This window comes from Nicotiana tabacum, chromosome 19 (genome assembly GCF_000715075.1).
Source record: "Nicotiana tabacum cultivar K326 chromosome 19, ASM71507v2, whole genome shotgun sequence".
Lineage (NCBI taxonomy): Eukaryota > Viridiplantae > Streptophyta > Magnoliopsida > Solanales > Solanaceae > Nicotiana > Nicotiana tabacum.
This window is the reverse complement of record NC_134098.1, coordinates 118913917-118932913: the sequence shown is the minus strand read 5'-3', so window position 1 is coordinate 118932913 and position 18997 is coordinate 118913917. Positions and strand designations below refer to the sequence as shown.

The window sequence follows — 18997 nt, the reverse complement described above, 5'->3', positions numbered from 1 at the left end:
TTTAGTTGTGTGTTTGTTTCCAGACATCTTTACTTTATTCAGACCCTTATTTGTATTATTCTAGAAGCTCATGCACTTGTGACACCAAATTCTGGGATGGTGTTTAGACACCGTTATTTTATGGATTATTCACTGCATTTCAGACTTTACTTCCGCATTTAATTCTTTGTTACTAATTAATTTAAAATTATTTTAAAATAGTTAATATTATTCTAACGTTGGCTTGCCTAGCAAGTGAAATGTTAGGCGCCATCACGGTCCCAAAGGTGAGAATTTCGGGTCGTGACAGTAAGTTAGGTGTTTGTAGGATTAATATTTCTCAATTTTAAGAACTTACACTTTAATTTTTATTAACTTAAATAAGTTTAATTTTTAATATAATTTTAATATGATTAGTTATTTTTTTAAAATAATCCACCTAGATAGGATACACGCGCAATGCGTGTACTGTAAATTCACTCCATAAATCCTATATAAAAGAAGAGATCTATTAATAGTAGAGAGATTATTTCAAAGAAGAATAAATAATGATGAAAATAAGAAAAATAAAGACATGGATGGTAGAAACAAAAGAAGAGGAAAAAAATTCAAATTTATGAGGGATAATTTGAGAAATATAATTTTCTAATAATGATATTTTTGTCTTGAAAAAATTATTTTTTTGCTTCTACTTCTGCTTTTTGGAAGAAGCTAAAATTTGCAGCTTCTTCCCAAAAGCAGAAAACTGCTTCTACTGGTGCTCAAAAACATTTCTCTGTTTTAGTGTTTGGTGCTCAAAAACACTTCTCTGTTTTAGCCAAACACCTTTAATTTACCCACAAAAAAAGTATTTTTAGCCTCCTAGAAGCTTGGCCAAACACACTCTTATATCAATAAGAATCTAGGCAACCGTTTCACATAAAAAGAGGTTGACTTAGCTTATCTATAATTTTGAATGAATTATAATTTTCTTATAAAATGACATGAACGTAGAGTTTATAAAAAGATGCTAGGTGAGATAAAATAACATTGCATATTTGTCTTATATAATATAATATTTATAACTATAAATACTATAGAACTAATTATACTAAATTTATTGAGAAAATATTGAATTCAACTATATTGTGTCAATGTAATAATATTTGTTTTCATCAGTTAAACACATATTGCATTTAGTTTAACTTCCATTGTTGTTTTTCAACAATTTGTATATATTTCATATTAATTAATGTGACTCAACACTAAAACTAGTATACTAAAATTTACGAAAATATTTTCTATCAAAAAGCAAAAAGTACTTTACAAATATCCCCAACTCATATTCAATGTCACTACTGTGAACTGTTATCAACCTGTAATATCCAAATATATCACCATACATAATTCACATACTTTATCCTCTACCTGTAAGATCACCCGATATCATATACTCTCGTACCTACCCAGACACTGAAATGATATGAGAAATGATTTCATAAGGTAAAACATTTTTCATGAAAACAAAAACCAATATTTGATAAATTTCCCTCGATATTTTTCTATAAGTGTGGGCTCCCTGTGAGGAGAGAATGGAAAGTTTTCGATTTGTTGCAAACTGCTAGACATGAGTACCATAGCAAACCAATTTAACAAGGACAACATACTTGGTCTTTGAATACCAAATCAAAATCCATTTGTTTGGAGGGGTAATGTGGTAAGAGTGCTGAGGCAAAGGTGAAATCGCGTAGTATATAGCCCAGATTCTGGGGACACAATCTTACCCTACTGTAAAAGTGACCTAGTTCAGTTAGCCCTGACCTTGCAAGTCTTAACAATGGAAAGAACAAGAAGACGCACACAAGAACTAAAGCATGATGCAAAATAAGGCTTAAAGCTGCACAGAGGTCCTGGAATCAACTGCAGCTTGCTCCTGGTATTCTCAAATTTAGCCTTTCTCTCCTACCATCTACAAGCAAAACAGAGAATTAATTTCAGGAAAAGTGACATTTATGTAATAGTGATTAATGCTGTAGAATAATTATTTCAAAATACAAAGCAATATAAAGCTCAACATTAAACAATATGCTTACAGACCAAAAATTATGCAGAATGATTGTTCGCAGATCAAGAAGCTAAATATTGAAATTACATAATCAGTCTGATGTAGTAATGGTCAATATGATAGTTAGTATTTGACTTATATGAAAGCGGGGAAGGGCACAGACACAACTTTCACATGCAACTCCAAAACAAAGTACTTTGGACTGAAGAGGTACTTACCAAGCTGAAAGATTATGATCTAAATATGTCACAGGCCCCTTAAAGGACCTGCTGTCTTTTTTTCTTCACAACTCCTTCAAATATTCCGTCAGATCCAAAAACACAAGTTAAGTTTTGATGATCAATTGGTCCTGGTAGCTGGAATGAAATGGAAAATTCTCCCGGTGGGCATAGGTTCTGACTTTGCATCTTAAAAACCATATTGTCCCTGCAAACCATTGCCTCTCCGGTCACGCTCACTCCTTTTATTAAAATTTTCCCATTAGGTCCAACATCACAGCGAAAGACCTCTGTAACCACACGAACAGGAAGATCTCTTAATTATCAATTGGATTCATATAGATGCAGTTCGACATTCATTGACAACTTAAAAAGAAGAAATCCAATGATGGTCTAAGATCAGTTAGGAAACATAGAAAAACCTTCTGTGGAGCCAAAACAAGAGCATGCCAGTGTTATAAAGAAATACATGCATTAAAGCCAAAAACATAATATTGATGTGAGATAATAAAAGTTTCATACTTGGAATATAACACATCAACATAAGCTAAACACAAATGTCACACTGATGTATCACAGAAGTATAGAGATCAAAGATATGAGAAGCTGGAGAGAAAATACATTCCTTTTCTGTTTACGATGAAGTAAGAGAGGAGAAAAAATACATTTCTAAAGTAATGTCATTAGCAGACCCTGCCCGATAAGATGATAGGTTCTATGGTACTGACAAAAACACCAGTAGGGAGGCATTTCAAGGAAAGATCCAGTTTATCAAGGTAGGAGAGCTGAAACATTGCTTGAAACAACTGAATGACAAAAAAAGATAAAGTTCTATAGCTTATTGCACAGCTGGGAAGAAGTAAGGCACATGCAAGTAATATGTGGTCCAAGAAAGAAAGCATTTTTCCATCAGCGAAAAGGATGGAACACTCATCTGTATAGAAAAGGAGAAAATGAAGGCATACATATATTCTATGGCTAACGTTCAATAACAAAGCCTTTGACCTTCATATTCATTCGCAAAATCTTGTTTAATTCAGCACAATCTCGGCTTTGTTAGAGTTTACGTGGAAGAAGAAGAAACGAAACTCTTGATGCTGAGGCTTATATGTCTGAACCTCCTGGTTTTCTGGATACCGCTCATCCAGGATACATTGGCCGACTTCACAAAGCGCTTTATGGACTGATGCTGCTGTTTCTCGCTAGATGGTAATGATGTGCTCAAAAATAAATATTTTGATAGACTTCATGCATTGATTTCATATTCAAGTTTTAGTATGCAATAAAGGGCTAGCATTTTGAAAAAAGGTAAAACTATACTCCTATATTTTATCCGAGTAAGATGGTGAATGACAGCATATTTGTCAGCATGGTATGTCTGCATTGCTTTAAACAGTTTATACTCATACAGTCATACACAAAATATGGTCTGATGCAAGAGTTATAAGAAGATTTGGTGATTTGCTACTTAAGAAAATCTTACTCATATACATAACTTACTTTCGTCCCTTGCGACCCCAGGGAGTGAAACACGAAATACATAGTCATCCTCAGATTCACCAACATCAATTGATCCAATAAGTGGTCCAACCTTTCCTAACAAAGCCGACCCAGTAAGTGCAATCCCACCATTAGCATAATTTATAAGATTATCCCATTCCTCTCTGGCTGGACAAGCAGTGAAAAAAACCATTGCAGGCAGACTCCCAGCAGGCTGCTGAGAGTTGATATGCTTGGACGCTGAAGTTGTATCAGCTTCAACTGAAACTGGACCCGCATTAATATCTGGTGACGATGAAGCAGGATAACCGTATGGTATAGGAGGGCCAGTATATGGCACACAACTAATGGGGGCCACATTAAGCGGCTCAGGATGCAGTGGGATCGAACCATTATTTTCACCATAATTCGGCAAAGAAGTGTGAGATGCTCTGAAATACACGAGTGAAATGCAACATTAGTACTCCATTATGATAAATACTAGTATTAAAAAAATACTTAACTTTTCATATAAAGGTTTCATTCTCCATAGGACCTAAACCCAATGTAATGAGAACTTCACTGGAGTAATCAAGTACAGTTCATATGATGCACAAGTAGCACATGATTTCTTTAAAAACTACGAAAGAAAATCATTTCCTACTTGTGCATTATATGATTTCTCAAAGCGCAAGAAAACCATAACCACACATTAAATGGTCGCTAAACTATTCATACATATTTTGAATAAGAAAAGCTTCAGCATCCACAGAATAAGAAGTTATTTGTTGTGTTTGTATGCTTGATCATCAACCAGTTCCATCCCCCTTGGATGCTTTCTTTTGAAAAATTTTGCTCACTTATCTATCAAAGAGAAAGACCCAAGTACGTCCCTTTCACTGGCCGTGCCATGTAGGATTAAGAAATTTCTTCAGAAAATGCACCTTTCATTCTTGGCAATTCATTATGAACAATTGATTCTTGGTAATCAAACTGTTCATTTCGGGCGTTATTTCCTAATGCAACAAAACACACAGAACCCACAGCCAGAAAGGATCAATCAACATTAAATTAGCCATAACAATTTCTGACAGTCTTCACCAGTAAAATGTCATCTCAAGGAAACTCTTCTATAGATATACGCCTCAATAGCATAGATATTCCACCTTTAGATCCAACTAATAACAAGATTTGATCTTTTCAGCATACCCTTTTAACTAAAGTGAGCTGTGAAAAACAACTGTGTAGCTGCATTTACAAGATTTTCACCAGAAAATGTTACTTTCTACACTACGAACTAACGAAAGTATCCAGAAACACTCAAAAACATGAACACCAACACCTGGCTTTGGAGTTTGGTCTACTCAGAAAACAGCTAGTAAATTTTATATAGGGTTTCTATTTTTTATTCCCTCGTGTAAAAATAAAGCTAAAATCAGCAGTTTTGCAATATATGAGTGAAAATGTACTTAGGATGTGATCGTTCAAGTACCTCCAGTGAGAATCCATCAGAGAGCTGCTGGAGAAAAGATGGGAAATTCAACTGTCAGTTATATTCCGGCAATACCCAGATTTATACAAGTTTATAACTCTGAAAATATTGAGAAATATGGTAATAATCAGCGAGCGGCAAAAATCTGAAAATGGAATGCATTTGAACTTTCTTTCCCGAATGTTGGGTGAGCTCTGCGTTTTAGGCTTTTAGCGTTTTAGGGATTTTGAGTGTTGAAGGCCTCTGCTGACTTGGTTATGACTTTCTTTTTTTCCTTTTTCAGTTCTTCAAAATTGAGCACTAAAATTACTAAAATGGTCACTACTATTATTTAGGATGTATACCTACATAATGTGTATATATATATATATATATATATATATATATATATATATATATATATATATATATATATATACTAGTATCTAAAAATTAGATAGGAAAAAGTAATACTATAAGAAATATTCTTTATAAAAGGTTGAAGATGCTGATTGAGTATTCAAGACAAGATATTTCATTAAATTTCCTATAAAATTACTATATCGTGTAGTACTAACTAATTCTTATATATAACGTCAGAATATTTTCTCAAATAAATTATAATTAATTGAGTTGTAGTTAAGTCATAAACTACATTAGTACACGTGAGTACATATTGACAATGATCTCATTGCCTAAGTAATTTATTGATTCTAGCTATTTAATTCTAAAGACAACTCATGGTCACTTTTCTCTCCTATGCATCACTTCTCCAGAAATATTCTCTTATGCAACAGATTTACTTGTATACGGTCAAAATCGATTTTTTCCTTCGTGTAATTAGTCAAAATTAGAACATGATGAACCAAGGGTCGTCTTCATAATATCGAGATGAGATCCGAAGCCAGGTTATCAAACTCAAGATTCAAGGACCGATCAATACCGAGCTCAAAGTCAATATCGAGCTCGAGTCAATACCGAGCCCAAGTCGATATCAAGTTCGAGTCAATACCGAGCCCGAGTCGATATCGAGCTCGAGATCCGGAGATCGATCAGTATGAAGACCAACCAAGATCGAGCTATGAGACAAATAATCGTTGTAACCGCACTTAGGGAAGGAATCTCGATAGGAATTAAGGAAAAGCTAATTAATTAATCTATCATGAGATCTCCACTATATACTTTTTATTATATACAAAGCAGGATTTTTCCACTATATTAAGAGTGGGTATAATTCATGTAATGCGAGGAAAGGTATATAGAAGAAAACATTGATACACTTACATTCTAAAGATTACTACATTGATATATAGTTGAGATTATCCTTTTTTGAGCTTGGACACTCATTCATCTCGCTTGTTTATAAATCATTCTCTACTCAACTTGGTTTGTATTCATTCCTTTACATAATCAACATTTAATATATTTCTACTTACTTTTCCGATTTGTACCAAGCTATACCACGTATCCTTAGAACTGCGTATAAATTCAACTCTATCCATTTTCGGGTAAATAGTTTGGCGCCCACCGTGGGGCTAAGGATAATAGTGGTTATCTGGTAAGAATCTCTGTGACACGCATTATTTTACACTTGCTCTTGGAAGTGTCTTTGATTTCAGGCTGAAAACGACGAATTCTCAATTAATGGCCCTACATGTCGACAACGAAGCTAGCCTTCAAGATGAGAACAATAACCTGACGACCGGGGATGAAAGGCCGCCAGTCGATCTTGTTAGAGCTCGGGCCATAGGTCCAATTGACGATAATTTGCATGTGGCCATCGAGACAAACCAACGTTCTGACCCTGAAAATAGCATTCATGGTGGAACTTGATCTGCAACTCGAAATACCCAAAACACTGAGGAAAGCGGAATAAGCTTGCGTATGATTTTTGAAATATTGCAAGCTCAACAAGTAGTAATAGCTTAGTTGCAAAGCCAAACCCGGGCACCGACCAGGCTCGAGCCAAGTCCACCCCAAGAAGTCACCCACAAAACGGGGCTAGCTATAGTGAGGTCGAATGAACAAGAATTGGGGACTAATCCCAAAATTATTAAGATGCTCGAGGAACTGACAAAACGAATTGAATCAGGAGAAAGGAAGATCGAAGCAAACGACCAAAAGATGGAAACTTATAACTCTAGGGTTGATCAGATCCCGTGGACACCACTGATATTGAAGGGCTTAGATTCTAAAAAGTTCGTGCAAAAGCCTTTCCCCCCGAGCGCGGCTCCAAAACCGATCCCCAAAAAGTTCCGTATGCCATAAATTCCTAAATACAATGGAACGACCGACCCCAACGAACACGTCACCTCTTACACATATGCCATCAAAGGGAACGATCTAGAAGATTGGAGATCGAATCGTATTATTGAAAAAATTTGGTGAAACCCTGTCAAAAGAAGCAATGATATGGTATCATAATTTACCGCCTAACTCTATCGATTCTTTTGCTATGCTTGCAGATTCTTTCATAAAAGCACATGCTGGAGACATAAAGGTTGAGACCAGGAAGTCGAACCTTTTCAAGGTAAGACAAAAAGATAACAAGATGCTAAGAGAATTCGTATCTCGTTTCCAAATAGAACGAATGGATTTACCACCAGTCACAGACGATTGGGCTGTTCAAGCTTTCACTCAAGGTCTAAATGAACAAAGCTCGATGGCTTCACGACAGTTGAAGCAGAATTTGATCGAGTACCCAGCTGTTACCTGGGCTAATGTACACAATCGATATCAATCGAAGATTAGAGTCGAAGACGACCAATTGGGTTCTGGGTCCGTTATTAAAAGGAATATCAACCGAGAATCAAGGCCGATCAGGGACCGATACCGACCATATAGTGGAGATTATAGGGGTAACGAACCAAGACGTAACCTCGTACAAGGCGATAATAGAAGTGATCGAGGCCAAGGGTCTCAGGGGATGATGAACAAGAATGGGTTCGACAGGCATATTGGACCTGAGGAAGCACCATGGTTATCAGAATATAACTTCAACATCGATGCATCCACCATCGTGTCGGCTATCGGGCGCATCAAAGATACTAAGTGGCCTCGACCTCTGCAGTTTGATCCAGACCAGAGGAATCCCAATCAAATATGCAAATAGCATGGCACACATGGCCACATAACCGAAGACTGCAGGCAGTTGAGAGAAGAGATAGCTCGGTTATTCAATGAAGGGCACCTTCAAGAATTTTTAAGTGACCGGGCCAAAAACCATTTCAAAAATAGAGATTTTAATAGACAAAACGAACAGGAAGAGACACAACACATCATCCATATGATCATCGAAGGGACCGGTGCTTAAATGCACTAAGATGTCTGTTGTAAGAGAAAAGCGATCTCGGACTCAGGATTACACACCCAAAGGAACATTGTCCTTTAGTGACAAAGATGCGGAAGGAATCATGCAACCACATAACGATGCACTGGTAATATTTGTACTTATGAATAAAACTCAAGTTAAGCGTGTGTTAATTGATCCAGGTAGTTCGTCCAATATCATTCGATCAAGGGTCGCAGAGCAACTCGGTCTACAGGACCAGGTCGTACCCGCTACCCTGGTACTGAACGGGTTTAATATGGCATGTGAAACTACTAAGGGAGAGATAATCTTGCCAGTAAATGTGGCCGGGATCATCTAAGAAGCAAAGTTCCACGTAATCGAAGGCGATATGAGATATAACGCCCTGTTCGGGAGGCGCCATGGATCCACAACATAAGAGCACTACCCTCGACCCTTCACCAGGTTCTGAAATTCCCTACATCAGAGGGAATCAAAACGGTCTATGGGGAAGAACCAACAACAAAAGAAATGTTTGCCATCGATGAGGTGATTCCGATATCTTCACTATCATCGACAAAGGGATCATATTCGAAGGAGGAATATGATACCAAATAGCAATTACAAATGTCAGCCTCGACCCAATTAGAGAATCAGAAGACTGACGAAGACGATGACTATGGGATCCCTCGATCCTTTGTGGTCCTCGATGATATTGACGCTAACCAGTCAACGGTAGAAGAACTGGAGAAAATCACGCTAATCGAATATTTGCCCGAGCGAAAGGTATACCTGGGCACGGGGTTAGATCCCGAGCTCAGGAAAATGCTTATTCAATTTCTTATAGCTAACATGAGCTGTTTCGCTTGGTCCCATCTTGACATAATAGGGATCTCACCGGAGATAGCCACTCATAGACTGAGCTCGGATCCAAAATACTGTCCGATAAAGCAAAAAAGAAGGCCCCATTCCGAGGTCAAACATGTCTTCATCAAGGACGAGGTAACCAAACTTCTTAAAATAGGATCCATTCGAGAAGTTAAATACCATGAATGGCTAGCGAATGTGGTGGTGGTCCCTAAGAAAGGAAACAAACTTAGAATGTGTATAGATTATAAAGACTTGAACAAAACATGCCCTAAGGATTCCTTTCCTTTGCCTAGCATCGATCGTATGATCAATGCCACGGCCGTCCACGAGACTCTCAGTTTTCTCGATGCCTACTCTGGATACAACCAGATAAAAATGAACCTGGAGGATCAAGAAAAGACCTTGTTTGTCACTAAGTACGGTACCTATTGTTATAATGTAATACCATTCGGTCTAACAAATGCTGGTGCAACTTATCAACGCCTAGTAAATCGAATGTTAGAAAAACAAATAGGAAAATCAATGGAAGTTTATATTGATGACATGTTATTTAAGTCCCTGCGAGCAGAGGACCATTTAAAGCACTTGCAGGAAACTTTCGACATACTAAAAAAGTACAATATGATGCTCAACCCCAAAAAATTTGGCTCGGGCAAGTTTCTTGGTTTCATGGTATCCAATAGAGGAATCGAAATCAACCCCGATAAAATTAAAGCTATCGAGGACATCACGGTAGTAGATAATGTGAAGGTCGTGCAAAGGTTAACGGGGAGAATAACCACCTTGGAATGATTCATTTCGAGATCCTCAGATAGGAGCCACTGATTTTTCTCGCTGCTTAAGAAGAAAAGCTACTTTGCATGGACTCTGGAATGCCAGCACGCTTTGGAAGAACTAAAGCGGTATTTATTGAGCCTGCCTCTGCTTCATACCCCGAAAGTGGACAAACAACTTTACTTGTACTTAGCTATATCAGAGATAGCAGTAAGTGGAGTCCTTGTTGGAGAAGAACGAGGTACGTAATTCCCTATTTATTATGTCAGTCGGACCTTAGGCGAGTCTGAAACTAGATATCCACACTTAGAAAAATTAGCGCTTGCTTTAATAAGCGCCTATAGGAAATTAAAACCATATTTTCAATCTCATCTGATACATGTTGTAACAACTTATCCTCTTCGGAAAATTTTGTGCAAACCCGAGCTTTCGGGTCGATTGGCCAAATGGGCAGAAATCTGTGGGTATGATATCGAGTACCGACCCCAAACCGCTATCAAATCTTAAATCTTGGAGGATTTTGTGGCTGACTTTTCGCCAACCCTCGTGCCCGAGATTGAAAGAGAGCTACTTATAAAATTGGGTACCTCTTCGGGAGTCTGGACCCTTTTCACAGTCGGTGCCTCGAACGCGAAGGGGTCCTGATTAGGCATTATACTAAAATCACACACAGGTAATGTAATTAGACAGTCTATCAGAACTACGAAATTGACTAACAATAAGGCCGAGTATGAGGCCATGATTGCAGGTCTTGAACTAGCTAGAAGCTTGGGAGCAAAGATCATAAAAGCTAAGTGTGATTCCCTCCTCGTGGTAAACCAAGTTAACGGGACTTTTGAAGTCCGAAAAAATCGAATGCAAAGGTACTTGGATAAATTACAGGTGACTCTACATCAATTCAAAGAATGAACTTTGCAACATGTACCCCGAGAACGGAACAGCGAGGCTGACGCTCTTGCGAACTTAGGTTCATTGGTCGAAGATGACGAACTCAACTCGGGGACTATCGTACAACTCATAAAATCGGTGATCGAAGAAGGTCACGCCGAGATAAATTCCACAAGTCTAACCTGGGATTGCAGGAACAAATATATAGAGTACTTCAAGAACAAGAAATCTCCATCAAATCCAAAGGAATCGAGAGCTTTGCGCACTAAGGCAGCACGATTCACTCTATCCGGAGATGGAACGATATTCAAAAGGACTTTTGATGGACCATTGGCAATATGTTTGGGACCATGAGATACCGATTACATACTACGGGAAATTCACGAGGGCACTTGTGGAAACCATTCCGGTGCCGATTCGCTGGTCCACAAAGCGATCAGAGCAGGGTATTATTGGACCGATATGAGCAAAGATGCGAAGAAGTTTGTTCGAAAATGCGACAAATACCAAAGACATGCGCCCGCGATTCATCAACCCAGGGCGCTACACCACTCGGTCCTATCTCCATGGCCTTTCATAAAATGGGGAATGGACATCGTCGTCCCCCTCCTATCGGCCCCAGGTAAAGCTCAGTTTATTTTGTTTATGACTGATTATTTCTCTAAATGGGTTGAAGCACAGGCTTTCGAGAAAGTCAGAGAAAAAGAAGTGATAGACTTCATTTGGGACCACATCATATGTCGATTCGGGGTGCCAACCGAGATTGTATGTGATAATGGAAAACAATTCATCGGCAACAAAGTAACTAAATTTCTCGAGGATCACAAGATCAAAAGAATCCTATCAACACCGTACTATCCCAACGGAAACGGACAAGTCGAATCGACCAACAAAACCATCATCCAAAATCTTAAGAAAAGATTGACCAATGCCAAAGGAAAATGGAGAGAAATACTGCCCGAGGTCCTATGGGCATATCGCACAACATCGAAATCCAGTACTGGGGCAACGACATTCTCGTTGGTCTATGGCACCGAAGCTCTGATACCGGTTGAGGTCGAAGAACCTAGCATCAGGTTTTGATATGTAACAAAGGAGTCGAATAACAAGACCATGAACACGAGCCTGGAATTATTGGATGAAAGACGAGAGGCCGCTCTCGTCCGATTGGCCGCCCAAAAACAACGGATCAAAAGATACTACAATCAAAGAACCAATCTTCGACATTTCAAAATCAGGGACTTGGTACTAAGGAAAGTCACCCTCAACACCCGAAATACGAATGAAGGAAAATTGGGTCCGAACTGGGAAGGACCATATCAGGTCCTCGAAATCGTCGGAAAGGGGTCCTACAAGCTCAGCGTGATAAACGGCAAACAACTATCGATAGAGTGAGCATTTGGCACCTAAAATGATACTACTGCTAAGGTACGACCTTCCCATGTTTATTTACATTTCAAAATTAACCCTTGTAGGTGTTCGACCAGAAACAAGGATAGATTATTCAACTTAAATCCTTTAGGCCTAAAAGCACGCGTTGCACTCTTTTTTCCTTAGACCGGTTTTGTCCCAAATAGGTTTTTCGGCAAGGTTTTTAATGAGGCAACCATTGATCGTGCTAACTTAAATTAATTCAACAGTATCCGAGACCTCTTTACAATCAACCTCAAATACTGGGAGGCATTACCCTCGAATATATCAAGTTCGATACAAGAAAGTTATGTCATGACAACAGGGTTTCGATAGGAAAAATTATAAGGGCCAAATGGTCAAAACGAACCATGCCTGTGTAGTTTGCTCGAGCCCTAGAACAAAACATGAACACATGTATAACGACTTATAAAGAGAAATTTCTTATTTACCGATATCTCATATCTCAGAAAAAATCCTCTATTTCGTGATCTATTATGCAAACAGGGTTAAGGGCCGACCATTACCCCATAAATTGGGGACTGCCAACCGAAAAATCAATGATATCAAGCTCCACATAAGCCTAAGGGATACCTTACTTCGAATTCGAACAAACACTTACTCGGCCATAAAGCCTAAGGGCTACTTTACTTTGAGTTCGAGTAAACACTTACTTGACCATAAAGCCTAAGGGCTACATTACTTTGAGTTCGAGCAAACGCTCACTCGACCATAAAGCCTAAGGGCTACTTTATTTTGAGTTCGAGTAAACACTCACTCGACCATAAAGCCTAAGGGCTACTTTACTTTGAGTTCGAGCAAATACTCACTCGACCATAAAGCCTAAGGGCTACTTTACTTCGAGTTCGAGCAAATACTCACTCGACCATTAAGCCTAAGGGCTACTTTACTTCGAGTTCAAGCAAACACTCACTCGACCATAAAGCCTAAGGGCTACTTTACTTCGAGTTCGAGCAAATACTCACTCGACCATTACGCCTAAGGGCTACTTTACTTCGAGTTCGAGAAAATACTCACTCGACCATAAAGCCTAAGCTACTTTACTTCGAATTCGAACAAACGCTCACTCGACCATAAAATCCTAAGGGCTATTTTCATTTCGAGTTCGAGCAAACATTCACTCGATTATAAAGCCTAAGGGCTACCCTAATTCAAGTTCGAGAAATACCCACTCGACCGTAAATCCTAAGGGCTACCTTAATTCGAGTTCGAGCAAACACTCACTCGACTAAAAAGCCTAAGGGTTATTTTACTTCGAGTTCGAGCAAACACTCACTCGACTGAAAAGCCTAAGGGCTACTTTAATTCGAGTTCGAAAAAATACCCACTCGACCAAAAACCCTAAAGGTTACCTTAGTTCGAGTTCAAGAAATCACTCTCACTCGACCGAAAAGGCCTAAAGACTACCTTAGTTCGAATTCGAGCAAATCATTTCACTTGAACTATATTCGTCAAGTCTAAAAGCTATCTCGGGTTGAGTTCGAACGTTTACTTGGGAACTACCTACAAGAAAAGGTCGAGTTCGAACATTCACTCGGGGACTACTTACAAGAAAAGGTCGAGTTCGAACATTCACTCGGACCTTCAAGTAATTATCCCGTGCTAAGGAACTTTTTGGCCTTTGTATAAATTAAGAAGAAAGGCAAAAGATTCAAAGGCCATAAAAGAAAGAAAGTTTTATATATACCAAAAATTATTTACAAGGGCACCATGGCTGATCAATTGTTTTTTTACAAAAGACCAAAACAGTCTTAAAAGAAATAAGAAAAATGCTAAAAGGACTTAGTCCTCTCCAGGAGCAACATCTTCACCCTCAAGGAATCCTTCGCTTTCAGAACCGCTCATACTCCCGATGTCATCATCATCGGGAAAGGCCAACACTTTGGCTTCAGCTTCAATCTCTTTTGCATTCTCGATCTCGACTGTATGATCGAAGCCACAAGCGTGGATCTCTTCTAGAGTCTCCCTTCGAGATTGGCATTTAGCATGCTCATAAACCCAATTTGCTCGAGCTTGAGCAGCCTCGACAACCTCTTTTGCTCGAACCTGAGCAGCTTCAACATCAGACCGATAAACAGCCACCATTGCATCGGCATTAGCCATAGCTATTTCGGCCTCCGATTTGGCCACTGCCAGCTCTGAGGCCAGTCTCTCTCGATCGGAAGTCATTGAGCCCAACCGAGACTGGAACTCCTCGATATTCTTGGCTTGTACCAAGATTTTTTCTTTTAAGCTTCGGAGTTGGACCTCAGCCAAAACCAGCTGTGTTCGGGCAGTCTCTTTCTCTGAGGCGAGGCGGTCCATATTCTTCTTCTACTCCTCGGCCTCCGATTTTACTACATCCACTTCAGCACGAAGCTGCCTAATCATTCGAACTTTTGCTCAACCTACGAGAATAAGTTATTAGCCATCAATTCCGAGTCGATATTATTAAAGCCAAAGATTCTTTATACCTGCTCGGCCAGCTTAGTTTGTTCTTTTCGAGATACTTCCAGCTCGGCATGAAGTCTTTTTACTCCTCCTTCTCTCTGCCCACTGAGAAGCTTAAAGGCATCTCTCTCCTCGGTTAGCCTTTAAACTTCGGCCTTGTACCGGCTCAGCTCCCCTCAGGATTGAAGAAATGCCTCATGATGAAGCGCAGAAGCCTACGAAAATAAGAAGGAATTATGCAAGGAAAGGAAAACACAAGTATGAAAATTATCAAGGAAAATATGAACTTACCCGGTTCAGGGCTTGTTGGGCCTCGTTAAAAAGGCAAGGCACTCCCACCTCGCTCGAGCTCTTTTTCGGAGCCTCCGAGTCACCCGGACCGGTGATGTTTTCTACACCGATAAAATAACCATGGAAAGAATCCTCCCCTCCATGAGCTCTTTTCCCGTGATAAGTTACCATAGCTTGAGTGTCATGTATCATCGATTGGGAGAAAGAAAGAAAAGAGGGGGAATCCCCGATCTCTATTGCCCCTAGTAGATCTTTTGGGGCACCGCCTCCGTCTTCGGGATCCCCAAGCTCAGTTTGCGCACCGGCATCCGCCGCCTCTTCAATGGTCTATTTACCCCGAGGTAAAAGATCCTCGGTCTCCAAAGGCTCAAGAACTTGGGTCGAAGTCCCCTCCCCGACCTCCTCAAGCCTGGTCAGAGCAGTATCAACTCCCACCGATACCGAGATATTCTAAGGATCAGTGCTAGCCCGGGCACGAGCTAACAGCCTGAAATTATTTTTCTTCTTCTTCTTCTTCTTCTTCTTCATCCCTTAGACTCAGGACCGACTCCATAGTTAAAGGGATTATGTTCACCTTGGGTTTTTGAGCCACTCTCTTTTTGGGTTTCTGACCCTCGGAGTCCGAGGACCTTTTTCTCTTAAACGCCTTCTCCGATTTTGAGATAGGCGGTAGAATTTTTTAATCACCTTATGGGGATCTCATTACCGCATCTTTTCCAAGACCTACAAAGAAAGGAAAGTGAGAAAAACTTATACCCGAAAAAATACTAGAACAGATCGGTGAGCCAAAATAAAAGCTTACCATGGGTACGAGCTTCCCATCGACCCTTCGATAAATCGCGCCATGAGCGCTCGGCAAATGATGACGTCGAGACTAGGTTTTTGACCCAATTCTTGAGGTGGGGAATCTCTCCCGGCATCCAAGCAACGGCTGCATCAAGAAAGATACTAATAAGAATGAATGAAGAAGTAAAACAACAAACAGAAATTTAAAACGGGACTATACTCACGTTTCATGTTCCATTTCTCAGGAAACGGCATACTCTCAGCCGGGATCAGGTCCAAGGTCTTCACTCGAACAAATCGGCCCATCCAGCCCCGATCCTTGTCTTTATCTATACTCGAGGTAAACACCTTGGTGGCACGACATTGAAGCTTTATCAGCCCTCGTCAGTAAAGTCGAGGGCTGTATAGTCTTATGAGGTGGTCGACGGTGAAGGGAAGCCCATCGATTTTGCTCACAAAAAACGGATCAAGATCACGATCCTCCGGAAAGAAGGATGAATTTGGCCGAGGGTCACCTGGTATTTCTTGCAAAAGTCGATTATGGCTGGATCGAGGGGACCCAGCGTGAATGGGTAAGTGTAAATACTCAGATACCCTTTTACGTGAGTAGTGATCGATTCCTCCGGTATCAGTATCACGACCTCTTTGTTTACCCAATTATAGTCTTTCTTCACCGTGTCGAGGAGACTTTTTGGTATCGAGCATATGTATCTCGATACCGGCTCGCATTGACCGGTAACCGAAGAGGGTTCGTCAACTTTAAAATTAGAATTAATAACACCCCCCCGGAAACGAGTTCTTCAAGGCGTGGCTCCACCACTGTTTTATCACCGACCAACCGAGATGAGGAAGCAACCTCTTTTTGAGGAACAATTTTAGATATCTTGGCCATCTAGGTTTTCAAAGAACAAAGAAGACGGGAAATTGAAATATTTCGGTGTTTGATGAAGAACAAACAAAGAACTTTTCAGAACCTGGAAGTAGGTAATTTTGGATAAGACGAAGAACTGTAAAGGATAGAATGAGAAGAGTTGAAAGTAAAAGGTTTAAAATAATGAAGAAGGGGGGATATTTATAGGTTTGGCGATGACGGTTCAAAATCAGTAGTGGCCGACCATCGTCTGACGCACATTTAATGCCTTGGTAACTGAACCGACGAGACATTTATCACGTACGTCATGGTCAGGCTCGATGCAAATGTTAGTGTATATCTAGTCATATCGTTGGAAAATCATGTCGTTTCTCGCCACATTCTTCCCGAGAAACGAGGGGACTATATGTATACGGTCAAAAATGATTTTACCCTTCGTGTAATTAGTCAAAATCGAAATATGATGGACCAAGGATCGTCTTCATAATATCGAGATGAGATCCGAAGCCAGGTTATCAAACTCAAGATTCAAGGACCGATCAATACCGAGCTCAAAGTCAATATCGAGCTCGAGTCAATACCGAGCCCAAGTCGATATCAAGTTCGAGTCAATACCGAGCCCGAGTCGATATCGAGCTCGAGATCCGGAGATCGATCAGTATGAAGACCAACCAAGATCGAGCTATGAGAAAAAAAGCCGTTGTAACAGCACTTAGGGAAGGAATCTTGGTGGGAATTAAGGAAAAACTAATTAATTAATCTATCATGAGATTTTTACTATGTATTTTTTATTATATCCAAAGCATGATTTCTCCACTATATTAAGAGTGGGTATCATTCCTGTAAGGCGAGGAAAGGTACAAAGAAGAAAACATTTATACACTTACATTCAAAAGATATATAGTTGAGATTATCATTTTTTGAGCTTGGACATTGATTCATCTCGCTTGTTTATAAATTATTCTCTACTAAATTTGGTTTGTATTTTATTCTTTTACATAGTCAACATTCAATATATTTCTATTTACTTTTTCGATTTGTACCAAATTATATCACGTATCCTTAGAACTGCGTATAAATTCAACTCTATCCGTTTTTCAGCTAAACAATAGTCCTTTTTTATTTTCTAATTGAGCTTTTCTATAGTTTGCACAAATAATGCATCCTCACAATTTATGTTGCCGATAGGTGCGGATAAATTGTAAAGTCGTATATTCGCTAATGAGCGGTTCACAGTAAATCAAAAGTAGTCCAAGTATATTACTCCTTTTTACTTTTGTTTTCCATCAGCCGAAACAACTCCCTGTTCTTTAAACCAATACCAATTTAGTTTCATGTTTTTTTTTTTCAAGAATCAAGTGAAAAATTCTTTAACAAAATGAACAAGATGGTGAAGAAAGTGATACAATTTGGTTTGATCCAATTGTATTGAGTACTTATTGTATAGGGATGTATGTATTCCGATTGGTCCTTTTTCTATTGGCAGAAGTAATCCTACTGTACATTGCGTCAAGAAAGTGGGAAGTTTATGGAGTATCTTTTTTGGAAAATAAAAATGAAGAATTTTTCCTTTGCAATTTATAGAGATGAGAACAGAAAACCTTAGTTTGAAAAGCAATTAAGAGAATATGACATTGTTGGTCATAGATTCCAGGAGATTGGCGCATTCCCTCTAGTGGAGATTACCAAAATCTTGCATTACAACGCATTCATTCTGGCGATGGATGATGAAAAATCAAATTGGTTTAGAAAAAGATAATAAATATACAATTTTATTCAGCACGAATGACTTTTTCAAGAAGTAATTTAGTATTTGAACGGTATAAAAGTCGATCAATATTTTGTAATTATTTTTGGCATGGCTTCTTTCCTTTCTTTGTATGAGTATTCATTCTTGAATGTGTTACTATTTCATTTAAAATAAAGTGGCATTAATAAAATTTGACAGATCTTCTACTTTTATTTGACATTAATACTATTCATTCTTGACGCTTTAATAGTTTATGTACAATTTCAATAATTATCAAACAAAAGAGCAAAATGTAGATAACAACTCATAAAATATAATGTGAGAACTAACGGTCGAAAATTCGATTCCGATCTTATATTAGTAAAATTTTATTAACATAGCCATCTATATTCTAAACGAAAATTTTCGCCCAAAAAATCAGTATCA

The 18997-nt window shown here is 39.0% G+C and overlaps 1 protein-coding gene across 1 annotated transcript; it reads right to left on the bottom strand.

The window, feature by feature from the left end:
- Positions 1–1243: 1243 nt before the first annotated feature.
- LOC107787314 (alpha-crystallin domain-containing protein 22.3-like) lies at positions 1244–5457 on the bottom strand. The gene is made up of 4 exons (XM_016608862.2): positions 5213–5457; positions 3742–4172; positions 2242–2531; positions 1244–1927 (listed from the first exon to the last, which is right to left on the bottom strand). Exons 1-3 carry the CDS (start codon positions 5227–5229, stop codon positions 2281–2283), a joined length of 699 nt encoding a protein of 232 aa, XP_016464348.2. The 5' UTR covers positions 5230–5457; the 3' UTR covers positions 1244–1927; positions 2242–2280.
- Positions 5458–18997: the final 13540 nt, after the last annotated feature.

Bases quoted from the DNA above. Each gene is read 5' to 3' on its own strand.
- LOC107787314 (XM_016608862.2), bottom strand. The intron at 2,532-3,741 runs GTAAGTTATGTA...GTGTGGTTACAG, and splicing joins TGGGGTCGCAAGGGACGAAA to AGGTCTTTCGCTGTGATGTT.